The sequence below is a fragment of the Anas platyrhynchos genome, chromosome 2 (genome assembly GCF_047663525.1).
Source record: "Anas platyrhynchos isolate ZD024472 breed Pekin duck chromosome 2, IASCAAS_PekinDuck_T2T, whole genome shotgun sequence".
Classification (NCBI taxonomy): Eukaryota; Metazoa; Chordata; class Aves; order Anseriformes; family Anatidae; genus Anas; species Anas platyrhynchos.
The window spans coordinates 137,736,019-137,762,973 of record NC_092588.1 but is presented as its reverse complement, the minus strand read 5'-3'; the positions used below and the strand labels follow the sequence as shown (position 1 = coordinate 137,762,973).

Below are 26,955 nucleotides of genomic sequence, written 5' to 3'. Positions count from 1 at the left end.
TCGGTAGAACTGTGTGGTCCCAGAACTTTAGAACGTTTAGTCCTTTCTGGAGTAGGTTCCAGATAAAGATCCATCTTTATATTTTGATTCAAGCAAATTTTATTTTAATAGTCAATGCAATAAAAAAATTAAAATATCAACATTGGGCTGTAGCATATTCATTGTTCTATGTGCATTTGATTTTTTTCCCCAAAACTTCAGTTTTTAAGACTTCTAAAGAATACTTTGGATAAGTTTTATACTGGAAAAAAATACCAATATTATAGCATTTACTGACAGTTAATTTACTGACAGGAAGAAAAAAAAAAGATACAATTTGTTGGTTTGTTTTTTTTCACAACATGAGTGAATAAAAACATCTCTGCTAAAAATGTATTCCTGCTGTAAGCTACTGTTCAAAAAAGGCTTGTGTAACATGGAGTTTTTTCATTACTTTTTACTTCTATATTACAAAAAGCCAGAAGATGTTTGGTTCATATCTACGAGACTTTTATTATGAGCATAATTTAATTTCTGTCTGCTTTATTCTAAAATATTCTTCCCTGAAGATTTAGTTTGTATTATGAACTAACTGACTGAAGACCAGCTGCTATTTTCCATGCTGTAATTTTTCTCCTTAGTTGATATAAGCTTGTATTGTACATATGAAAATAATTAGTAGGGAAACTCCAACAGGCAAGGAATTCTTTAGTCCCTTGGGATAGATTTCTGTATCTCTTAGCCAGCTGTGCTGCTAGTATAAAATGTCTACTGACTGACATTGCAAAATTAGAGTGAAAGAAAACCTACTACCAGAACAGTTTCAGGAAGTGTAAAGTATGAATAACGTAGATTATTGTACACTTTCTAGTATTAGGAAAATATTATTTTTGCCATTATATAATTTGGAAGACTGAAGTGCAGAGGAAGCATGCATAAAAAGTTATTTTTATATACAATCTTAAGAGAATTGTCCTGAACTTCTAGAAACATATATAATTCTTTCTCTGCTATGTTTAAAACATCACTATTTCTGAGTTATCAAAACAAATTTGGAACAAATTCTGCAACTTTGAAGCTATCAAAGACAATCAACAGACTTTTTTTTTTTTAAAGAAAAAAAAGGTTTGAAAGATAGAGGTAGCATTCCTTCTTCCACTGACTTCATTGGAACCTGGATGTGATCAGTGCCCCACAGACTCAAGGGCCTCATTACTTTGCTCAGATGAAGGTCTATACCATCAAAACTTTGAGTGCCTTTCTGCTAAGGCATTATCCATCTTCCTCTCTGTGTGCAGTTCTGTATTCTGAAAAAATAGCCAACAATGACAAGTAATTTCTAGTAGTATCTGATAATTTCAAGTTTATCACTTCCTGAAGTACGTTTCCTATTTTTTTCACCCTGTAGCGTAGCCAGATTAAATTCAGTTATTTTTGGTAAAAATAGCAGCCCCAAAAAAACATTTTTGGGCAGAAACCATCTTCTTTGTTTTTCTAATATTATTTTCACTTCTCAAGATACTACCCCATTTATGCCACATGTTGTTTTGAATGAAGAGAAATACTTTTAAGCTTTTTCTAATAACATTAAAAATGTTTCTGTGGGACTGAAGAACATAAAATTAGTTCAAACAAACTGCTTTGTTGGTCCAAGATTACCAGGGAAAACTGGTGTGTTCAGTTTTAATGCTTTCCCTGTATTTCATAGCCACAACTGAATACTACTCAAACCATGAGCTGATAGTGATGGCAGACACTGTTGAATAAATGCAGTGCAGAGATCTCCTTCAGAGAGATAGGACTGACAGCACAAAAAAGATCATATGCGTAAGGGTGATGGGCCATTTCCCAGTCATTTCTTACCTGCTGAAGTTTCCTTCCTTTTATTGTTAATTGTCTTTTTTGCTTTATGGCTCCTGCAAGTTCAGAAGATCAATTATTATGTTTCTTCATGTGCCAAGGAGTCAGATCTTAAATCTCAAAAATGTTTTAGACTCCTGGCCTCTTCTGTGGTCTACCTTTTCCTCCGTTTTCATTTTCTCACAGCTAAACATCCTGCAAAATCTCCGCAGCAGCTTCTTGTCAAAGTGATGAGGATATCTCTCTTTAGAACTGTTTCTGAACTGAATATCCTCAAAATCAGAAATGGGTGATGGAATTCTGTTAAACCCACAGTCTTGCCAGTCAGATGGGCAGAGCCAAGAGACTGATAAATTCCAAAAGTTTGATTTTTTTGCACTCTTCTTGACATGCTGTGCCTGGAAAGGAAGGATTAAATCTTGGCTCTTACCATATTACTTCAGAACATAACTTGGGTTATCAAATGTGTATTACGAATTATTGCATTCATTAAAATAAATTAAATATATTTTATAGTTGTGCTATTTAACAACCAATTCATTTCTGATTACAATCCATTTCAAGCTGGATTTTTAACACAACTATTTTTTAAACAGGATAGTGCAAAAATTATTTGAGATTTCAGGAAGTGAGATGACCAAGTTCAACACACAGTGGCAGCTTGTGAGTTTACATTTGAGGAAATGCTCTCTTATGCTATGACATGTCAGACTAGTTTGTGAAGCCTGATGTCTAAACCGCATTTATGCAATTACACAAGCTTTTCTCTTTCATGTTGTTTGTTCTTGCCCTTGTGTGTCAGCAAATGATCGGTTCTTCATCTGTTAACTCATAATTCTAAAGAAGTAGGAATGTGACCGAATTTGCAATTTCTGCATGGAACGTGAATCGACACTCCTAATGTCATTTGAAGGCTGTGGTTAAGCATAGCTTAATGGCATAAGGCAATCTTTTTGGCCAAGAGGAAAATATTTAATAAGGTCATGAAAGTTATATGAATCCCAGATGTGGCACAGTTTCATTATGTTTGTCAGCGAAAGCAAACATTCAATTAGAATATGATTGCAGGTTATTTTAAAGATTGTGTTGCTGGTTTTTAATCCACTGCATGGAGAATAAGAGCAATGACTAATTCAAAAGTATTTCTATTTAACCCAAGGTATTACTGTAAAATATGCTGGTTTCACATCTTCCAATGATGACTTACTATCCATGTTCAGCTGATTCTCCCCTATACAAAGCAAAATATTTTCTGAACCCATTAAAGTATTCCATGAGAATGACTGTTAACCAGGGACACTTTGTATTGAATTGCACCATCTTGAAATCATGGAAGTCTTTCTTTCTTCAGCATGATGAAGCAGAAAGGACTTCTGCAGGCAGCCTCATACAATGGTGGCTTGCTGAAGCTCAGCATTAGGAACCCAAATTTATCAGTAGTATTAAAAGGGTGATCTCTGTAGGCTTTCTCCAGAATTAGTGGGAAAAGTTCTCTTTATATATCTTTATATATATATCTTTATAATATTTTTCCAGGGAAGATATTTTGAGGCTATCTTGTCTTTCTTCTTTGAGTATTGGTGGAGCCTGGGAGACTTGCTGACTTAGGGGTATGTTGGGTGCCTAAACACAGATATCAGTGAACATCATTTAAGAAAAGGAAACAAGAACATGGGTATGATTTAGGATTTGCTATTCCCCAGGTCAGCTCTCTTTTTGCTAATAATTATTTCTTCTTTTTATACATAGTTTTACAGTAAGAGTCTGCGCAGCATTTGAAGGTCAAAGTATTTCAGATGCGATAGGTAAGAAATGTTTTATATTCCTGTAATTTAGTCTGTCCCACTTAAATTCAGATTTATTTTTTTTTCTTATGCCTTGAAAGATAATAGGACTACAATGTTCCTAAGGTAAGAAAATGCAGTTAAAGTGGTACTTATATAAACACAAAGCTTGTCCTATTCACTTGAAGGATTTTTTATTAATTTTTAGCCATTTTACAAACAAAAATAAGATTGTACCCAGCTGGAGAATGTTCTGTTTTGAAAAACAAATAAACAAGCAAACAAAAATAAAAAACAGATTTCCTGTGTAGTACACATATGATCTGTAAATGAATTTGCAAAGCTTGACTGAAGTTACATGTAGGACATACTTTGCATCAAAAACTAGTATGCTCCTAAACGGACAGATACTTTGGGCATGGATTAGTTTTACTTGGAAGACTTTGCTAGTTATTTGTTATGTTAATGCTAGTTATTAACTATAATATTTAATGAATTGTTTGCTATTTTTTCTTTCCATGTTAAATAAATAAATACTCGATTTACTTATATTCTTTAGTGCTGAAAGGTGAATTGCAGTTAGATTCATTGAAACAGAAAGGAGCTGTTAAAAGGACTCTCTTCTTTGACTACCATCAGTCACATCATTACTTCTCCATTGTGATAGAAAGACAGAAACAGCTCCGTTGCCAGGACTTTCTTGTTTATCTCAGAGTAAGTTTAAAATATTTTGGACTGTCACCATAATTTGAGTAGTATCAGGAATTTTAAAAGATGAATAAAAAGGGGGAGCCCTTTGGAAAAGCAAGAACATTTTCCAGTGTTCTTAGATCCCAGAATTACAGAAATGAGAGATAAGAAAGGTCTGGTCTGAGTGTCCAGACCATTCTTCTACCTCAGCAAGAATTCCCATGTAAATCTTTGTCTCATTTTTTGTCAATGCAAATATAAAAGAACGACTTCCTTTGAAGAAGAGTGTACGGTTCTTCTGTGTACAAATATGTTCAATTCATGGTCTTCTGGAAATTCTAATTATACACTGCATCTCCTTATACAAAAGTGCAACATTGTTTGCTCTTATAGTATTTGCAGTACAATAATCAACTGAACTTGTTAAATGTCATTTCAACTCAGTTCCAACAAATATGTTAAGGGCGTGTCGCCAACAACATTGGCCTAAATTAATATATTATTTAAAATATTTTAAAAATCTTTTAAAATATTTTTTGAAAAATTAAAACAGTGGCACTTAAGTTATGAAGGAGCAAAGGTCGTCGGTTACTCACTTGCAGCTGGAATTACCTCCTGCCATTAAAGCAGATTTCAAGGCTGGTCCTAGAAATGTAGTGGGAGATGAAATGGGGGAATCTCAAGAAATATGTAAGACAGCATAGAAACAAGGAGTTGGTGGAGTTTTACCGTCACTAGTCCATATATGTCATTGGTTATGGAACAAACCAACAATATTACCTCCACAAATCCACGCGTGCACTCCTTCCATTCCAAACAGAAGACGGGCAGCAGCTGATAGCATTTGGTTTTGCGTGTCTCTTTTAAACAGCTTCTTTTAAGCTGATGCTTTGAAAAAATTCTGAGTCTACTCAGCTCAGCCAGCTTCTTCCAGATGTGGGGCTGTGGAGGCAATGTGTTTTGGGCATTCCAGTTCCATGTGAATCATTTTGCTTTCATAATGATGTTACAAATAGGCAGATTTTGGCCAGCACCTGTCAAAGAACCAACTCTTTACCTTCAATAAGACTAATTCTGAATCTGTTGCAATACCTTACTCATCTGAAGGAATTACTTTAAACTATTGTTTTTTATTATATGATTGTCTCTCATAGGATGAAACAGAATTTAGAGATAAATTGTCTCCCATCAATATAAACTTGAATTATAGCTTGGATGAATCCCTTTTTGAAGATGGCTTGACTGTGAAGCCAATACTGAATTATTACCAGAAAAGCTCAGTAACAGAACAGGTATGAATTTTGCATGCAGCATCTTCTGTATATAAACTCAAAAATGTTTAGGAGTATAATGTGTGTCATTTTTCTTTAAAAAGAGTATCAGGCCCAGAAATTGCACAACGAGGGTTTAATTAATTCAAAATGTATATTGAAGATAAATATAGAACCAGGGAACCTTTAAAGCATTTCCAAAATTTTGTTTTGTTCATAGTTTTGATTGCATTTTACGGTATGTAAGCCAAGTTACTGTGGGAAAGGGCCTGAAAGATGTTATTATTCTGGTAAGGACATAGTTTACAATCTAAATAGTCTCCAACAGTACTCAAGTGGAAAGGAACTTGTAGAAAGGAGATTAATTCAGAAGGGCAGTGATAGTGACATTTAAGACATTTAAATTTGGGATATTTAATGAAGTGATTTGGACTTTCAAGCATATACAAACTGTATTATATATACGTATTTTGTGACTACAGGCTTACATTCTGGTAGACTGTGGGGAGGACAACTTGTGCATTCCTGACTTGCAGCTTTCTGCTATGCCGTAAGTGAAATAAAAAAACTGATACTGTATATAACAAAACCCAGACAATTCTAACTGCTTTAGCAAAATGAAGCACAGTTCTGTTGTTTGCTACTTATTCTTACCTGATTTCCAGATTTTAACCTGTGCATCTAATTCATCTAGAAAACCAAGAAGTGGAGAAATATACACTTATAAAGTATGTATTTGTCAGACATGTTCATGGTGTTTAAATGTTATCATTGAAAGTACAGTTTACAAGTGTTAGGAGCAGTACTAGTTCTCTGAATGCCAAGAGATAACACCAATTGTTCAGTGTTGTCCTGTTATCTGTCTCTGTGCCATCAAAATCAGTAGATAGCTGTGAAAGGAAAGGGCACAGTGCTATTGCAGTTCTCAGGAGAGCTTCTGTCTGTTCCTTGTACAACAGGCATGAAGGGATAACTGAAATCCCACCAATTCTGTTCCCTCCAGAAAGAAGTGCTAATGGGTCTCTGGTGGCAAGTACTTTCCTCCAGTAGATACTTGTCTCTGGGTAGAAAGTAGTCAGGCTCTGAAATTTTATGCAACTGACTTTCAGGTTCTCTGGTAGTCTACTCTGATCATCCATAGTATGTGTTTTCCTTTGAACTGTCTCCTTCCCAGGTGCTTGCATACTTTACCATGGGATTATTTTTTATGAAAAACTTTCACTCTGTATTCACAGAATATTTTTCCAGAGCAGATGCTATGAGAGCAAATTGGCCTTCTACTTTAATCATATGTAAATCATACTTGTGGATGTTTTAATTCCTGACAAGTTGTATGTTCTATATAGAGATAAAGATCCGCTAATAATTGGAGAAGAAAACTGTGTAATGCTCATAATAAATCCAAGGAATGATGGAGAAGGAGCCTATGAAGCTGAGCTACATATAAAGATTCCACCTGAAGCAGATTACACTGGTGTTGAACGCAACAACAAGGTAAATGAAAATCAAAATGTTAGTGATAATCATAGAATCATTAAGGTTGGTAAAGACCTCCAAGATCATCTGGTCCATCCATCCCCCTACCACCACTATCACTCACTACACCACGTCCCTAAGCACCAGGTACAACCTCTCCTTAAACACCTCCAGAGACAGTGACACCACCACCTCCCAGAGCAACCCATTTCAATGCTTGACTACTCTTTCTCCTACATTTCCAACCTAAACCTCCCCTGGCACACCTTGAGGCCATTTTCTCTAGTCCTATCACTAGTTACCTGTGAGAAGAGGCCGACCCCCAGCTCCCCACGCCTTCCTTTCAGGTAGTTGCAGAAAGCAATGAAGTCTCGCCTGAGTCTCCTCGACTAAACAACCCCAGCTCCCTTAGGCTCCTTGTGAGACTTTTGTTCCAGGCCCTTCACCAGCTTCGTAGCTCTTCTCTGGACACATTCCAGGGCCTCAATGTCCTTCTTGTAGTGAGAGGCCCAAAGCTTAACACAGCACTCGAGGTGCTGCCTTACCAGAGCTGAGCACAGAGGGACGATCATGTCCCTGCTCCTGCTGGCTGCACTATTCCTGGTACAAGCCAGGATGTTGTTGGCCTTCTTGGCCACCTGAGCACACTGCCGGCTCATGTCCAGGCGAGCATCAACCAGCACCCCCAGATCCTTTTCCTCTGCACAGCTTTCCAGCCACTCAGCCCCAAGCCAATAGTGCTGCATGGGGTTGTTGTGGCCAAAGTGCAGGACCTGGCACTGAGCCATGTTGAACGTCATCCCCTTGGCCTCTGCCCATCGACCCAACTTGTCCTGGTCCCTCTGCAGGGCCTTCCTGCCCTCCAGCAGATCGACACTTCCCCCCATCTGCAAACTTAACTGAGGGTGCACCCAGTTCCCTCATCCAAATCATTAATAAAGATATTAAAGAGGATGGGCCCCAACATCAACGGAACACCACTGGTGAGCAGTTGCCAGCTGGATTTCACTCCATTCACCACCATTCTCTGGGTCCAGCCATCCAGCCAGTTCTTAACCCAGCAAAGCATGTACCTGTCCAAGCCATGGGCTGCCAACTTCTCCGGGAGAATACTGTGGGAGACTGACTGGGCCTGATCCTCCGGTTGTCCCACATTTGCTGTGTGACTTCATTCAAGATGACTGGTTCTATAAAAGAGCTGCTGGCAGCGGTGGGATTCGAACCCACGCCCCCGAAGAGACTGGAGCCTTAATCCAGCGCCTTAGACCGCTCGGCCACACTACCGGCCTGATCGTGGCTCTGTCCTCCTTGTGCCCTCCCTTGAGGTACTTAGGACATGCCCATTAACCTACACGGGCAGTGCCAGCTGAACTCAGCAAGTAGACAGCTGCCTCCTAGGAGAGGAGATCCCATCAACTCTCAGCTATCTTTGTGCTCACGGTCCATGCTGAAGATCAGCCATGTCACATGCAGATGGGAAAGGCAGGTCCATCCTGTTCAGAGCCAGCTCAGGTCCAGTTCCTCGTCATTAACTTAGATATAGTGCCACACAAATACTGTCACATTTCTTCTAGTGTGAGAGCTATTTATATAGTTCAGAGATTTTGAACCAGTCAACCCTACAAGTACCAGAATCACCTGAGTGCTTCCAGCCCTGGATCCCACGGTGTTACCACATCGCAGTCAGGGTCAATAAGCCATGCTGAACCTCAGACACCTGAACATTTCTGCCTCATGCTTCCAGCCCAGCAGTGTTTTACCATCGTTAAGGGTATTCCAGTCTCTGATATGCTGAATAATTGAACATTAACTGCAGTATAAACTTGACAAAGTTGACCTCCTTTCTATTCAATTAATTTATCTTACAGATAGGCCAAAAAAACAGTTCTAATATGAAATGTGGCAATGTTCACAAAAGGGCTGACTCATGTCCCACTGAGCTGTACTGAATACACAGTGTTTCCTTTTGGGATCTGTTTGTTTTTTAAGAGCACAGACGAAACACTATCCTGCAAACAAGCAGAGTGTTCTTGTATTCTCTGTTGGACAGCAAGTCTGAATCACCTCATCTGCACATAAATCTCCCAAGCTGTTGCAACATGAACTTTCTTTTTTTCTGTCAGTGCCTGGAATGTGCAGCAGGGCCTCAAGGGTGAGAGTGGGAGAAAGCAAGTTAATTTCCTTTCTGAAGGCAAATGTTTTTAAGGAAGTTGAAAGTAACTTACAAAGTATTTCCTTACTCTCCTTCTGTCAGTGCCTTTATTATTATTGGGCTTTTAACCCACTTGGAAAAAAAATGACAAGAATTAATGATGTCACTGAAGGTGGTAATATGGAAATTCTCTGAAACCTCACTTCTCAAAAGCATATATTTGTGCATGAATAAGTAAAGACATCAGCCTCTTACTGTCATCTGCATTTCTTTTACTCTCTTTGTATACTCCCTTTTCTCATACTGTAGTCTACAAGGCATAAAGAAAACTTAAGTTCTCTTTAACATGTACACCTGGTTGTCTTTTTCCTTTGCTGCTCTTTGGGAATCTTTGGCTGTTCTTCTGGCCATTACCAAGGATGTCAGGGGAGTCACTTACTCCAAAGCCCACACATATTAGCCCACACATATCTATCTCTCGGACTGGACAGAAATCACTCAGGGCTTTTCATTATGTTAGGAAAACTTGAATTTTGTGGTGCCAGAAGGGTAGCCTCAGGGGGGAAAGGAAGGGAAAAAGAGCTGGGAGAGTCTGGTGTTTTTCAAGAATGAGGATAAGCTAGAAATGGGTTGGCAAAAGATGTTACTTTTCTTTTTTTTTTTAAACCTAGGAAACATAGAAAAGCTTTTCATATTCTTCAGTTCTTGTGGAAGGTAGTATACAATTTTGACAAGTCAAATTCTGAATCCTCCCAGATTTATGGAAGAATTGCCTTCATTTTCCCCACATTTAATTAGTTCACTAGAGCACAGAATTTATTTCTTACTCTCTTTTTATACTTACTCTATCAAAAAAGATGTCATTACATTCTTTCTGAGAAGTATCAGAACATTAGTCTTACTGCCTACATCGTTGTTAATATCTTTCCTTCTACACTGCAGATACAGCTTACACAAAGATTACACATGGTACTGAAAGAAAGTTTGTTCTTTCTACTGATTTTAAACCATAAAAGTATATTTTTGAAAAGAATGGTCTTTGTGATGTTATGGTTCATTTAACTGAAATATTCATTTCTAAATCTTTATGTGGGAGAGAAATTGATATTGTAATTTTCTTTAAAAAGACAAAGCTAAAATTTGCTGCCATTTTTACTAGTGGAGGTTGGTTCTTGTACGTATTCATAGAATCATAGAAACATTTAGGTTGGAGAAGACTTCTAAGATCATCTGGTGTAACCTTTAACTTAGCACTGCCAAGTCCACCATTAAAACATGTCACTGTACTGACAAGCTACTTAAAACTGCTGTGGACATGACAGAAAAGAAAATATAGTTTTCTTAATTTAAAAAAGTAAATTTACAATGAAAATATATCACTCATTTTCATAACTCAGACATTATTTTATATTCTTCTTATTCAACATTCTTGTTTAATTTATCCCAGATAAATGTACAGATTAAGTAGGATCACCACTTGAAACAAGAATTAGCAGGCAATTTCATTTTCCCCAGAGTGATCAGAACTCTGGGTATCAGAGGCCCATCTGTTTCAAGGAAACATTGAAAAAATGTTTCACATTGAAAAAATTGAAAAAATCATTGTTACAATGATTTTTATGGGTCATAGTACAAATGACAGTATATTAGAAAGGGACTCATTTAATGGAACCTATGGGGTTTTAAAATCTATGGCAGTATGAACCACTTGACAAGAGCTCAGAAACACTTATCACACTGGTATGCGGGAAACACTGGGGTAAATGGAAGGAAGTTCTCTTGGTCTGTAGGTACTTTGAGGCATGGACCATAGATGAAAATTAACATTTTGTTGTGAGGTGCAGTGGAGTTGAGATTTCATTTCTTATTTTCATTTTTGTGCAGCACTCTGCCAATGCAGGATTTTTGAATTCTCCTGAAATGCAGATAATTGAATACAGTGATTTTGGCAGACAGGTGGACTTGTGGTAGAGGCAGTTGCAGTCATGCTCTTAAAGCTCTGCATTCAAGGATTTCGTTCAAAGTACATGTTCACAGTTGCCTGTGTAGTTGTTTTTCTCCATACTGCAGACTTCATTGTATTAAGGCAGAGATGACAGACATGTCAGAAGCAGCAAAACAGGTAGGCTGAGGGGCAAACAAATGAAATGTAATGAGCCAAAGAAACCACTTGATAAATTTCTGATGGAACTGAAAAATCTTTAGAATCAAATCATTCTGTTAGGCTGCCAGCATTTTGAATTAACGATACTTTTACAGGATGTTAGACTTCTTTATTATGGGGCTACTCTGGATTTGGTCTATCTAATAGACAAGTTTATCCCATTAAGTCTTCCGTTAAACCTGATTTTTTTTTTTGGAAATAATTTCTTGGGTTATTCTGTATTATCTGAATTACACCGTGAGTGTGTTAAATACTTTCAGTTAAATAATTTAACTGAAGCATTAAATAATTTCAGTTGAATACATCACTGAAAATTCCCACACCTATTACCTCTTCTCTTCAGCTCGATGCAATGCAGCGTTTGGCATTCCTCTTTTGTCATTAGCTTGTCATCTCCAGCCTGATTCTGTAGCATACTGAACCTAAACTGGGCAACTGGATCAGAAGAATAACTCTTTGCAGAGATGTACATGAACACATGCAAGTGAAGAGACAAGTTAGTGTGTTTGATCTTAAAGTCTGAGGTCAAGGATATGATTTTGAAGTTTCTTTGATTCTTGCACGTACTGATACTTCCTTCAGTCAAAAAAATGGTTAATGAAACAATGACTTATAATGAAATGAAGTGTGTTATTCATTAGTTGTATTGTGGGAACACTTAAAAGCTCCAGATACCAGGTAAATGAGAAAATTACCACAGCTTTACAAGTTACTGGAAACCTTTTGGCTTGTAATAACTGTCCATATGCAGTAGGTGTGGAATTACTGGAATTAGCTGCAATGAAAAAAGTATAACCACATTATATTACCTCACATTTCCATGGCCAGCAGTAGAGCCAGAGGCAGTATATACTTGCTGTATGGTAAGTTCTTGCACTACAATAGCATGATTGTGTACTTGAACCCCAATCCATTGCCTGAGTACTGTGCACTAATCTTTTGCCCAGCAAAAGAGTTTCACACACAACTCTATCCTGCCTTAGTAGTGATGGGTGGAGCCCAAATTATCATGGAATAATTAGTAGAAGTAAATCAAGCAAATACAAAGCCCTGTTAGGTATTTGTTCCACACCAAAAACATTATGTATTTTGGCATGACTGTCTCTGTGCAGGCTGGGAACTGTGGGGCTGTTGTGGATCACAACCAGTTTTACTTTTCAATGGATAAATCCAGAGCTTTCAGCCCCAAGCCTTTCTGAACTATAGCATGATACTCCTTCTGAACTATAGCATAATACATGAATAGGAAAAAGATATGCAACCTTCTTATCTTACCTGAAAATTCATATTATAAGAGTAAATAGGAGGTGGCTGGCTAGATGAGGCATAAATTGAGCCTTTTGAGGACAAACACTGGTTCTCATACATCAGTTAGATGAGAAGCTAGATTCTGGCACCTGGTACCTAATCCATTAACCTGGTACCTAATCCATTAACCTGGTACCTAATCCATGTACCTAATCCATCCATTTCTACTCAGAAGATAAGGATGAAAGGTGTTGATCAAGAAAAGAGAGGAGGTGTTTTAATCCACAGTCTGTAGTGCTTAACAATTCTGGCATCAATTTGTAATTCATTGCTAAGACCACCAGAAAGTTTCAAGTTTGTAGGCTGCCTGGATGACTTAGAGCATCCAGTCATTTCGTAGTTAAAATGCACCCTGGGAGCACATGTGTTAATTGTTGGGATTTTGCTTCTGCTCAAGATTGCCAAAAAGACCATGTGTTGCTATAAAAACGTAAATTGCTACCAGTGGCAGGTAGCAGGGTTTTGTGGCAAAACCTTCCATCTGGCTGAGTTACGTATGAGATAATGGTACTGACAATACTGGGTATATAAGTTTCTTTGCTCTTGCTTGCTTCCTGCCTGGTTTTAATTTGAGGTGTATTGAACCACCTCAAAAAGGTGATCAGTGGAAAAACAAAGGCAATTAATCTCGATCCTGAAGAAATTATATCACAGCTCCCTGTCACATCTTTATGCCCACAAATGAGCTTTTGTGATTCTGGTCATATAAGTTCCATTAATTGTTTTTGGCCTGAAAGCATCACCTTCAAATTGCAGAAAACCTACTTGCAAAAGTTTTCTATTTGGTTAGCTTTCAAGGGACAAAAAGTGTGTGATAAGGGATGAAGTATTCTGTCCTGGTGTTTAATACAGTATTAATAAAGAAACTGCAAGGTATGAAATGTAGAGGAATATCTATGTTCAAACATTTAGACCTGAATTTCAAAAAATAAAAAATAAAAATGAAGAACAAAACCATATACCCACAAATCAAGCTGAAATGAAGAGTTTTACAAACAAGTTTGGTTTCAGCTGTGTTAACATTCTTGCTTCTCCCAGGTGTTGCAGCCCACCTCTAATTAAGCAGCTGGGAAGAAGGTAAAAATCCTTTGCTCCCTGCTGTAGAGAGGCTTGGGATGGCAAGTAGCTCAGTGGACACACTGTGTAAAAAACTTTCTTTCCTCCTCACAAACCATAAATGTGTCAACATGAATGAGGTGCATACTGAAGGCATGCTTCACATGGGCTACATTTAGGACATGCCCTATCATTTCTTTCAGTCTCAGGAAGTGATAAGATCAACATGTCCACACTGGCTTTTACAGATTAGGAGTGAATTGGTAGCCAGTGGTCTGGAGATTTCCCAGGTCTTTTTATATAAAGAGCATGACCTTGCATGTATTGGTTAATCTGTGAGAATCACAAATGAGAGGAAAGGTAGTGGGAGAGCCTTATGGCAACAGCTCTAGCTGCATTCTGCTTTTACAAAGCTAGTTTACTTCTGCACGTAATTGTGACTATTTTCTCCAATACGCCAGAGAGGTAAACAGAAAAAAAAAAAAAACCAAAAAAAAAAGCAAGCAAACAAAAAAATTTTGTTGCTTTGTCCTACTCTATATCTCCTATATCTCCTATCTTCTGCTATCCTATGGTTGTTCCTCCTTCTGCACAGTCTGTTTTCTATGCAGGTGAAACTACTAGCAATAAAGATTATAAAGGGTTGAAAGAACAAAGAAGAAACACATTTTACATTAAGAAATTTAGAGGGAAATTATTTAAGTAGAAATCCATCTTCTTTGTTGCTAAATTATTAATTACAAGTAATGTAGTTACAGAAATAACATGAAGTTGTAACAACATAAACCATAGCTTGGAAAATAAAATTCTAGGCTTGGTCCATTTGTGGCCAATGCCATAAATTCATTCCAGAGACTTCTAGTGATGGATAATAAAAATATTGCAATTAGTGTGAAACCTGTTTCTTTCACCCCTTTTACCTTTTTATGCTTGTTTTCTCTGTTGAGTCATTATGGCCGTAAGGACGATTTACTGCAAAGCAGTATGTTAAAACTGGAGCTAGAGTGATTGCATTGTGGCCCTTCGGGTACTAGGAAACGTCCCTGTTTGTTTTTCCCTGGCATCAGTTTTCACCCATTGTCTGACAATAACCAATTAAATGTTTTCCTAGTGCACTGTGCAGGTGTCTGAAATCAAAAAAAGTGTCACGATCAAAAAGGCATCGCATTCCCAACTGGGTACGTTTCACTGTGATCTCTGACCTCCATATTGATGTCCTTTTGTTACAGGCCCTGCGTATACTGAGCTGTGATTACAAGATGGAAAATGAAACTAGAATGGTGGTTTGTGATCTTGGGAACCCCATGGTGGCTGGCGCAAATGTAAGGGAAAACCAGATGCATTTACTGATTTTTATCTAATTGAATTTTAAAGAGGAGCTAATGGAAAACTATTCAATTAGCAGAATGTGTCCAAATAAGCAGCACCTAAACCAAATTATTTACTCGGACAGGAAATCATTGGTGCAATAAGAGACAGTACTGTGCTTCTGAAAACCTGACAATCTGTTGTTCTAAAAAACTGATATTAGATCACACGTTTTATTTCACATACTCTAAAGAAAGTTAGTGTCCCTCAGTTTAAGTCCCAGAAGTTGCACTAGTATGATGAGAAGAGAATCCCAATCCATAATGTGTGATGTTTATTTCTGCCTTAGTATTCGTTCTATTTAAGATGTGTGTAGTAAATAACAGATTCTTTATTCTGAGTCTCATCTTGAGTGTATGAGCGTTCTCTTATCAGTTTATGTCATGACTTACATCCATGAAAATGATGTTGGAGTAAAGTTTTCCTTCACGTTATGAGTGTCATTTGGATTGAACATATTTGGAGACAAAAAAAGAGCTACCCATTCCATGGTTATCATCACTTGTTCCTATGTCCTGACAAACAGTTCAGGGCAGCCCCAGAAGTGTTGAACCTAGGAATGTTCTGCCATGGATGTCCCTGCAGAGGAATTCTAGCACTGCTCATAAGCTCAAGGGGTGTAATCCTATGGGTGTTTAACTCAAACTCTTTTTCAAGATCTTTCAAATGGTTTTGAAATAGTTCCTGACTCAGCCTTGATAAAAGAATCAAATGGATCACATGTTAGAAGATTTGGACTCCAATAAGCTTGTTTGGATATGTAAGGTTGGCTTCAGATCAGTCATAGAGCTTTTGAAGGCAAGTGTGAGACCAGGTGTCTCGCACAGTCATGGTTACCAGCAGTCCCAGGCAGACTCCTTAGGATTACAAGGAGCTAGAAACCACAGAGAAACGAACTCCAGATGGTGGACCCACTGGGAGCAGGAATGTGCTTGGTGAGGGTTCTGCTCTGTAAAACTGATGCAAACTAGAAGTCTGAAGAGGGGAACTTTAAAAGTATTTTCTGGGAAAGGCATTGCACTAGGAACACTGACTGCATAGATATTAGAGTCAGTGAATATAGAAAACAGGGCTAAAAGGTTTTGCATTTTTTGTTTTATTCTATTTAATGAAACTCCTAAAAAATAATAGTAATTGAAAAAAATACTGAGGAATGGAGTTTTCCTAACATGATGATGGGAGGCACTGATGGACCAAAGCACTAGAAAAATCCAAACTCAAGGCAGATAACATCGCTTACCAGAATAACAGCAAATTTATCTACTGAGTTGTTTCTTAGTTAGTCCTATGGCAGAAGCAAATTATTAAGATAGACAGAAGTGGACAAGAATCTCGTGGATGATTGTGTGGGTAAGCATGGGTTTTGAAGAGGAAAGGGAGACAAGAAGCACTACCATTTTATATCAATCTAGGAGCAAGTCTGTGTTGCTTTGCATTTTGTCTTAAGTATAAGCAATGGAAAGGTCTGAATGTGGAGACATTAAGCTATAGCCCCTCTACTCTCCCCCGTGAATCCAAAGCTCTGTTTCCACATCATCCTTGACCCAAACTACTGGCAGTCTGAAGACCTCAGGAATGTTATTTGGTGGCCACTGAAGCAGTGCTACTCTTACCTGTCTCCTCATGGATTCTGTCAGCACAGCTAATCCTGTTTTGCTTCAGAGTCAGCACTTGGGCTGCTGTAAATGCATTGTTACCAAATATTCCTAAGCAAAATACTTCATAAAGGGAGACTTGGAAGTAGCAGAATAAAACAGCGGGGTTCATAACATGTTTAAGAATATTCTGTTTTGAAACAAAAAGAATCTCACACTTGAAAATTAAGGCATACAAAGATAGAGCATCACAAAACCAGATGGCAAAAGTGTTGGATTATAGTTAGCGAAAGCTTAAAGCCTAGCTGTATCTTTGAAACCAGCTCTCCTGGAAGCTTCGTAAAGGTGAAAGGACTTGAGCTTTTTCAGTCCAAACATATTTATGATGGCAAACGTACTTCCAACAGCGAAATACCAACCCTTTGTACAAGTTGCATAAATCATGAGAGGCTTCTCTGATCCATTTCCAGTTTTGCAAAACAATTCTGCTCTGGCAGGAGATCAGTTATTCTCAAAACACGCAGTCAGAAAGGGACTCTGTGGAAGTTGTGAGGGAGTGGGAAGAGAGGGTTAGGTCAAAGTCTAACATTCTTTAAGCTCTTAACTATTGAGTCACTGTAATGACTTTTCAGCACCCTGAAACCTGGGGATTCTCCAACACATTAAGATTAACTTTCTGAGGATGAGAATTATGTCAGGATTTTGTGATGTACCCCATGGGATATTACTGCTGTGGGCTGCAGAACACTTTACATTTTCAACATTGTCATCAGAATGACTATCTCTCTGACTTCTTTAAATTCCATGACCTTAAAATATTTACTGCCCACAGAAAGTATGTATCCTTTTCAATAGTATCTGCATGGTTAAAAAAAGAAGATAAAAAAATGAGAAAGAAAATCCCACAACCATATGGCCCAGAATTCAAACTAGATGTCTGTGATACCATCTCACAGGCAGAGAGGAAAGATGCTCAAAGTACTTAGTTTATGAAATGGATCATACTGACAAGCTTACTAATGCCTCTTCAATGGCCTTAGCAAGTGAAACGTAGATCTTATTAGAAATAGAATATGTTGAAGAATTTGGAAGGAAATATAAATGAATGGCAATAAGGCCAGAAGGCTGGGAGGCTTGGACAATCTTGCCTATGTCTTGGTGTGTAGCAAACTAATTCTTCAAGAGCACAAAGGCTTTATCTTTCTTATGCTCTGTAAGACATGTCAAAAAACAGTAGCCATCTATCTCCTAACATACTCCTGGGTGCTGCCGAACATAACAAATTAAAGATTATCAGTAGTAGCAGAAATGTCATGTGTTTCAACAAAGAAGCATGATGATTCTAACATGGCAAATGATGTACTTCAGATGAAAGTAACTCCACTTGGAAAATTTAAATAAGGTATTTGGATTAAACAAAAATAAGGAGATCCTGTGACTGCTAGTGTACAAGCTAAAGCAAATTCAACTCCTTTGGCCTCTGAATTTTCAGCAAGGGCATGTGAGGATCTTATTAGTAGCAGTGTCAAGGGTTACTTGACATTAACAAAGTTGTATTACCACACAGAGGCAACATCTGCAGCTCATTAGACTCATACACTAGAGGTATGCTTCAGTATTAAATGAGGGATTAAACCTGGGACATCAGGGATATGATAGATCATCGAAACTGCAGTTCATGCCTGCTCTGTTAGATCTGAGGAAAATTACGTCTTTGGTTCATCAAAACTTTTTTTTCTGCTAGAAATGGAAACAAATTTATGCAGGCTTTTTTTTTTTTTTTGTCTCAGAGATTAAAAAGATCATGATATGTTTCTAAAGTTGAATCAATAAGGTTAAAATCATCCCCAAAATGGTCATAAAAATAGTTTACATCTCTATTCCAAGCCAACTGTTCAGCTTCTGGTTAATTTAATGAGTATTTTCCTTTCATCTTAAAGATTTTACTTCCAAAAAGAGAGATTAGCTCTATCTATGATATTAAAATGAAAAGAATTCAAAGATTTGAATGTGCCATTTTTTCATGGTAACATTATTGCTTCTAGCATAGGACAATTGAAAGAAGTAATTGAAACACATTAGCTAAGTCTTGCTCTGCAGATGGATTAATATTCAGTGATCTACCACCACAAGTGAGAAAAGAGGGAAAATTGAGTGAGGACTTATAACAAAATAATGCTTGGAAAAAATAGATTTCTTAAACACCTGAAATGACACCCACAGAAGAAAATCCTTTTTTGTCAGTGATACTGAATCCGTGTCCCAGACAGAAAACTACGTTGTTCTGTTGTGTTCTGTTGCTGGCAATGCTGCCCCAAGTATGCCAAGGAAAGCATACTGAAGAGACAAGTCTTTATTTTTCTCCACATGGAGAATATGGTTATATGTAACAATCCTTTTTAAAAAGGAAAGCGTGTATGCAAGTTATCTGGCAGGAAATGTTACTATCAGACAGTGCAGGAGGTGAGAAGGAGGGGAGAAGTGGTACTTATATGCAGAGTATACAAGCTGTATGCTTTGCTGTCAGCCTCAATGCAAAATTCAGATTTCAGAAATTGCCAGATTAAAAACATATGCAGTTGAAATGAGGCAATTAAAAGGATTAATTTAAACATTGCGGGACGATTTTATTAATTTAATGTGGAGGACAGATGGCATCTCCCCCTCCTCCCTAGCCACTTGCATAACCAGTGATGTAACTAAGTCCAGCAAGAGGGTTACAGAGCCACCATATGCTGTTGTATATTCCTTCTTTAACTAGCCTTCCAATTCCATTCTGTCTTCTGAATGAGCTTGTTCTGCTTTATTCCATTACTGTTTCAAAAAGCAAATGGAAATTAGTAACCTGTTCTTTTGTTTCTTTTCCAGTTCTCTACAGGCATCCGCTTTTCTGTCCAGCATTTTGAAAATTCAGATTTCAGCATCAATTTTGAGCTGCAAATAAAAAGGTTAGATTTTTTACCAAGAGCACGGTTATTTAAATTCTGAATTCCTGTCAATATCTGGAGTTTAAGAAGTTTAGCTCTTCAACTTCAGTAGTTATTTCTCCTTTGGTAGCTTTCTTCAGGAGGATTTGTAGAGCTGGGGCCATGTTAGCTTTTAACTATATCAGTCTTAGAGTTATTCTAAGGTTTTTATTTTGTTACAATACAGGTTAACTAATTTTGGTTAGTGTTCCAAGGTTCTTCCATAGATTTGCCAAATTTGCACATGGTTCTCCACTTCAGGATTAATGAACGGTGATCATTTTCCAACAAAGTTCTGTATTTTAAAGTATAAAATGCTCTTGAAACATAAAAGATATGCCATTCCTTTACAGCAATATAGAAAATAGGTGAGCAGTTAAAATATGATCAACAGTTTTCCTTTTTTTTTAAGAGATGAACTTACAAATATTTTCAGTTGTTTTATATCTGTATTGTTAGACTTACTCTTGATTTTTTTTACTGAAATTACCAGATAATTGTTCTTTAATATATATGAAAATGTTTTTTGAAAGTCAAAATGCTTCATATTTTATAGAAGATGTAGTTACAGTTACTGTCATAAAGAGAGGAAGCTGTTTCAGTTTTATTCCGGTGAATCTGTATTTTTTTTTTTAAGTTCCTCATTTGTGGGGATGAAATATTACTTCTAGAGAATCTTCTGTTTTATGCTGAGCAATGCACAGGGACAAAAAAGCACAGGACAGGCTGGGTTTGGATAACAGCAAGCACAAACTTGGGAATTTTTCAGTAGGTGGCTGAGCTTCTGCTACGTCTGTCCTCATCAAATGCATGCTGGAGTTCCTGATGGGGCCCTCCCTGCCCCACACACAGAGACTTAATTGCTAATGTCTGGCCTTTAATGAGGGCCTTGATCATGCTCACTATGGTAAATAACTGCGACATTTAAAATGTTTAAGTCATGCTTCCAGAATGTAACCCTGGAAGGAAAGGACATGCAGAAATCTGGGAAGGGCACAGCAACAGAAGGCTGCAGAAGCCAAAGGGCTGGGAGGGTGGCTGACAAGCTGGAGGCATGGGCACCTCCAGAGGGAGAGAAAATACATAACTTCTAGCTTGTAGGTCCCCTGTTCACACCACTGTTCACCATCAGGGCATTAATGCAAGTAACACAGTTGTATATATGAAATACTTATCAAAGGCTCTCATCGTTACCCTTTTTATGCTGTGAAACCAGGGAGGCTTGGAGCTTGGTGGGTTGCTAGATCTTTCCAGCTAGAAAGAGCTGAGGGCAGGTCAATTCGGTAGAAAAGGTGATGAGGACGAAGTCTGAACTTCAAGAGGCAGCAGCACCTCATAATTCCTCCATATCTACTGACTGAAATGTAAGGGGAAGAAGTCTGTTGGACTACCAGGAAGGCAGGACAGTTTCCACAAGTTGGTGTCAAAACGCTGAACAGCACCCAGCTACTTAAATAAATACATAAAAGTCAAGCTTCTTGCATAAGGAAAGTATCCTATAGTTAACACACTCCTCTACATTGCTTCCCAAGCAGCAATACCATTCATGTATTTCTTTGATCTCAGTGAACAGGTAAAACAAATTAAAAAAAAAAAAAAAAAAAGGGGGAAACAGAAAATTTTAACTCAGAAAAAGAGAAAAAGGAAATGACCTAAAATGGAAAGAAAGGGAGGCAGAGAACATGTCTGAATCTGTGTCCTTATCTGAGTTATTCTTAAAGACACCTTTAATTTGCTCCAAAACATCAAGTGGAAAATAATTTTTTTGGCTTGCAAGACTGAACTTCATCGCTTATAAGAAATAGGCAAGAGGCTGAGTAGTGTTTTGAAATCTGATTCGTTTTCTGGTGTGGATTTTGCTAGGCGTTATGTACCCCTAAGCAATGGAGATGTCCTGGCACTTTTTTAAAAACTATTGTTACCTACAAAATAGCATAATGCACAAACAGGATTTAAATGCCAAATATATGTGATCAAAATCTGTATTGTAACTCCATGGAAAGTAGAACCGTAAGAAGATGGAGAACAACTGATACTAACAAATTAATTGTATAGTCATTTTTTACTTAAAAGCAAATTTTAAACGCTGACTGCAGCTCAGAGCAATGGCTATGGAGGATTACTTCAAAAGTTCACATGATGTTTGAGGGGAATCTGCATTAGTTTACAAACAAATTAGAGCTGCTCCTAATTTTAGCAATCTGTAACCAGAAAGCCTGGATCAAAGCACTATTGCCCTTTACTCCTCAGGAGTCAGACACTGGGAATTCTGGCCTCCTCTGAATGTTTCCATTTGACTGATGCTACCCAGATGTGATAACAGTAAACTGTGACAGCAATAGACACTTAGACTCCATGAAGTAAGGAAGTGCTTCCATGCTTGCTTGAGTAAAACCTCCTAACTTAGTGTCATTAATCCCATAATTAAATATACTCTAAATCTCTAAATATTTCTTTTTTACTGTCTTCATGAATTTAAACCTGGAAACCATTCTTTATGTGAATGGACTACAGTCACATGAATGGCCACAGTCACTTGAAGTGAGAGAAACTACTTTTGCTACTAAGAATTTCCAATAGGAAAAGAAAAGGAGTGAGAGCACACTTTAAATGTAGAGATGTGTTTTCAGTGCTAAGTGGGATTAAGAGTGTAAACACTCTCTGGATAGAGGAGGGGAGAGAATAAGAAAGGGAAAGAAAGCATTTATTTATTTAGTTATCTATTTATATATTTTTGCTTTAAAGACTCTGTCATGCAGAAGTCACAAGTTTGGAGAATTGTAAAGGCAGATTTTATTGTAACAAAGCCTATCTTGTTCATTAACATTGCCTTCCTTCACTACATGAATCAACCTCATATTCTATTAAGATATCCCTATCCATACAGATAGCCAAGTTGAACAAGGAAATTTAAATTATATTCTGAGCCAAATAAATCTGTATCATCATATCCACCCATATCCGCAGGATTCTTTAAAGGAAGTTTGAGTTGATTATACTATAAAACATGTGATGAGCTCAGACTTAAATACAAATCTCCTACAAGACTGAAGAGTGGCAATAACAAAACCTACGTTGTCATATGTCCAACAGCACCACTTCCCAGCTGGAGACTTGTGGGTGTTCAGTGCTGTATCTATAACAGTCTAGAGTTCTGCTTTTTTTAAAAAAACAAAACAAAACACTTTTTTAACCTTTGTACCAATCTTCAATCTTTTCCAGTTCTAATAAGATCAATCCAACCAGCAATTTAGTTAACCTCCATATCAACATCAGTGCTGTGGCTCAAGTACAGGTCAGAGGGTAAGTATGCCACTATTTCCATTCAGAATGGTAACTGTTTTTGTATTGAATCTTTCTACATATAATAATTCTCTCTAGTGGAGTCTTTCAACATTTTATAATCCCAAGGGCCTTAACCCAACAGGAACACCTGAGAATTCCCAGGGAGTATCAGCCATGCAAGCCTGATCAGCTAAAGATGTAACAGGCTGTGTAGGGCGTTATTGCCCATGTAGACTTCTTTAAACTTACCATGTTGGTGCAAATGCAGCACACTGTAGAATTCCACACTGTAGTAACAGCAGTAGGACACAACCTTTTATTTGGGTATTCAAATCGTGTCCATGGACATTACTAATACAGAATGTCTCTTTATATGCGTGGGTCTGCTTGTGCAACCACCTAGGCACTTAATTCTCAATACCAAAGCAGAATCTGCTGTTTTTATCATTAGAATGATGAAACAAATTAAGGCATATGCTAATAGAGAGCAGAGTGAGACCCTTGGAGAAAGGATGAATAAGGAGTGAGCTATGACTGTGACAAGAGTGCAGCCAGCTACTACTGTAGTATTCTTACATTTCTATCTGAAGCACGTCTGTCCACTGACACAAGGGATACTGAAACTAAACAAGCACAGGATATGATTGAAGATGATTATTTCTGTTGTCTCTATTTTCACGTACAGCTTGGTTTAGGAAAGTAAAAAAATGCAATTAGGGAATCAGAATCTCAGACTGTTCTGTAAGATCTTGGAACTAGACTGCTATCTTGGCATCCTGGAAGAGATCAGCAGGATGTTCTCTTAAAACAAATGATTGCCAAAATGCTTTTTGTCTGGGAGCTCAGATTTCCTGCATCACCCCTTCTCAAATTATAGCTCTGAACCTCAGCCATTCCCAGCACTGTAGAGGGAGAGCAGGAGGTACCCTGGATTCACTCCCACAATCAGACCATGAGGTCTGGCTGATATAAGAGGAGTAGACTATTTAACAAGAACAGAACCTAAGCCGTTCTATGATTCTGATTGATTCTGTGATCATATTTTCCGTAGTTAGTAATGATCAAAGGGCAATGATCTGGACAAGAGAGGAATGTCACACTAACAAGGTGAAAAACGTGAAATCAGGGGCAAGGTAACAGAGAAGTAGAGGCTAAGGTAGGATCAAAGGAGTTAGTTTGGTTGGCTGCAGACCGAGAGAATGCTCCTGGGAGAGAGCATCCATGACTGGATGCCCAGGTTAAAAAGTGGCTAGTTTCAGTGCAGCAAAGAAAAAGCTATGCATATAGAACATGAGATTTTCCAGTAAGGGTTGCTTTCACAGGTGCAGATGCTGATTTTTTTTCAGTGATATTGCTGATCACCTTCATAGAAAAGTTTTGCAGTTTGTATTCTTTGTAAATTTCACCAAACACGACTCAAACAACCTCGGTTGTTAAAAAGAGCATGCTGATGAGTGGAAAAACGGGCCTGAACTGCTGCCTGCAGTGCTAAGAAACAGGTTGTTAAATACAGAAAATTATTTAATTGAACGACTTCCAGTTCCTTTCCTCTTAAGTCCTTTGGTTTTCATGTTAGCTGTAATATGTGTGTACAAAGGAAAATTCCAAAATGCTTTGTTGACAGATTTTGCTAATTACTCAGAGATGGTGAAACACACAGCTCCATGGGAACTATTTGCTCATTATTTCCTAGATAAAAATAAAAGAGAGTCTGTGTCCACATTTGGACTGGAAAATATCTTACACTGATTTCCATACTGCTCTGCAGTAGGGGTGGATGAAGTGGGACTAGAATCATTATATTTTACTGAGAAAACTAAGTGCAGTTACCAGATTGTGCATATGCATACATGCATATAAACTTACACAGTAGATGCATGCAAATACTACCTCTATGAGAAAGGAAGAAATCTTTCTTCAAAAGAAATTTAAGATAACTGCTTAGATTGTTCATTCAATGAATAGTTGCTCAGATAACTGACATTTAATTATGCTGCTTACCTTTATCTCTATAAAAATTTAAGAGTTTTACAGCTGTAATTATGATTTTCCACTGTTGAAAGAGCATTAGAGCAATGAGGGATTTAGGAAGGAAGCTATTTGGACTGGGAAGACTAGCAGCAGGCAGAATTTTTATTAGTATATCCCATATAACCATTCTTTGTAGAACTTCTTTTACCTTGTTTTTTTTCAGTGCTCGTCTTTATCAGATCATTGTCATCTAAAAGTCCAGGAAAAATTCTCACCTAATAAACCATTCAAATGTCAAAATATTCTAAATTAATAACAAAATAAAATAGTCAAAAGAGAGGATTTCTGTTTTATTTGGCCTGATTTTATTACCTTCATGTCAATGGCAGAAGTGCTTAAAATATCTTTGTAAAATCTATTAAAATAAATGTACGCATTCTTACATAATTTATAATCATTTTAACTGCATGTCTATGTTTGCACTTCGCACTTTGTAATTCCATAGATGAGAAAAACACTGTGCAGGGAATGTAACAGAAAACACTGACTTTTAAAACCTTGCTTCTTTTTGTTGATGTACACCTTGTGTTTTGAAAATTTTTGTGGTAGCTGAAAGGTCTCTATGTCTTGGCTTTTCTGACTACACAGGAAAGGTCCCACTCTCCACAGACAGTTTATAATTAAAGTTCTCATTGGAAGGTTAATCGTGAAACTTAATAAGTAAAATGTCATCTGAAATGACATTTTATGAATATGCTTCATTTTCTTTATTATTTGGCTTTGCTTTTCAGTTTGTCTTCTGACATGCTTGTTAGTAGGAACTAGTGGCATTTTGAAGTCTGGGGAAGTATTATCTGGGGAAGAGTTAGCAGGATTCTCCAGGATGCCCTACATTTCATGAAGATCTGTACTTTAGCTGGATGGTATTACATTATTCTTTTCCAGGGTCTCACCCTGCTTTGAGAAGCTCTGCTCTGTGAAAAAGTATGTCAGACATTTCATTCATTGTATATGGCATAAGAGCTGGAAGCAGGAACATTTCTTCTTCCTAAAATATTTTGAAAATGTCAGGATTTGTAACAAAATCTTCTGGTTTTCTGTTCTCCTTCTTCAAGGGGAAAACTGTTTCTGCAGTGATGCTTCCTCTGTTTACACTCAAGTGAAAGGGAATTGACATCAGTGAATGAAGTCCATCATTTCACTCAAATTTTATATTCTGCACCAAAAAAAAAAAAAATCAGCAATTTAAATTTTTTGCTTTAACAGTTTTCTATCAGCAAACTCTCAGCTTTAGTAGAGTAAGCAATGAAATTCAATGCCTTTCCTCTTAGCTAAAGAATCTGGGAAGCAGCAAAAGTGAGTGAGAGCTGACCCTTGTAAAGGAAGGGTAATGCTTACTGTTTTAGCACCAAGAACTACTTCCAACACAAGCAGATGACAGATATCTGGGCCAGCACTCACCTACCACGATGGAAGAAATTATTGGAATCTGATTTCCCAAGATCTCAACAACTAAACAAGGTTAAAGTTGGCATCTGAATGAAGTACCTCCAGGCAACTTTCAGTTTTCATAGGAAATAATGCTTGTGATTCAAGTGGAAATGTTAACAGAAGACTGCTTGTTCCCTTCTTAAGAGCAGACCCTGAAGGAAAGGAAAAACAAAATAGCAGACCTAAAGAAAGATGTCAAAGTCCCTGTATTTTTAAATTTATTTTTGATTTTCATTGTTGACATTGCAACAGTGTTTTGGGCAATGCCCTAGCTACCACTTTGTCTGCAAAGCAAATGGGAAAGCCTGGAGCACTGTTTCATGCTCTGCCTATGAATTCAGTTTCTTGATACACCAATTTTACACCAATTTGCTTTGTGGCTTTATGGAAGTCATTTGCCCTACCTGTACCTCAGCTTTCCACCTGTAAAATGAGGTAAATGACTACTTTATCATTCCTTTTTTAAAAGCGATAATAGCAAAGGTCATGAGGAATTTACGTTCAAAGAAATTAAATATTTAAAAAATATTTGCAGGAAA

At 37.5% G+C, this 26,955-nt stretch overlaps 1 protein-coding gene and 1 non-coding gene across 2 annotated transcripts in view; one reads left to right on the top strand and one right to left on the bottom strand.

Moving 5' to 3' along the window:
- The window catches only part of ITGA8 (integrin subunit alpha 8), a 110,024-nt gene that overhangs the window by 46,211 nt on the left and 36,858 nt on the right, over window positions 1–26,955 (top strand). The window contains exons 17-24 of the mRNA XM_038174267.2: window positions 3,589–3,644; window positions 4,183–4,337; window positions 5,468–5,605; window positions 6,067–6,134; window positions 6,931–7,078; window positions 14,970–15,062; window positions 19,572–19,651; window positions 22,892–22,972. Coding sequence (XP_038030195.2) covers window positions 3,589–3,644; window positions 4,183–4,337; window positions 5,468–5,605; window positions 6,067–6,134; window positions 6,931–7,078; window positions 14,970–15,062; window positions 19,572–19,651; window positions 22,892–22,972 — 819 coding nt within the window. The remainder of the gene's footprint in view (window positions 1–3,588; window positions 3,645–4,182; window positions 4,338–5,467; window positions 5,606–6,066; window positions 6,135–6,930; window positions 7,079–14,969; window positions 15,063–19,571; window positions 19,652–22,891; window positions 22,973–26,955) is intronic.
- TRNAL-AAG (transfer RNA leucine (anticodon AAG)) lies at window positions 8,263–8,344 on the bottom strand. The gene has a single exon. It is a non-coding gene; the product is annotated as a tRNA-Leu (tRNA).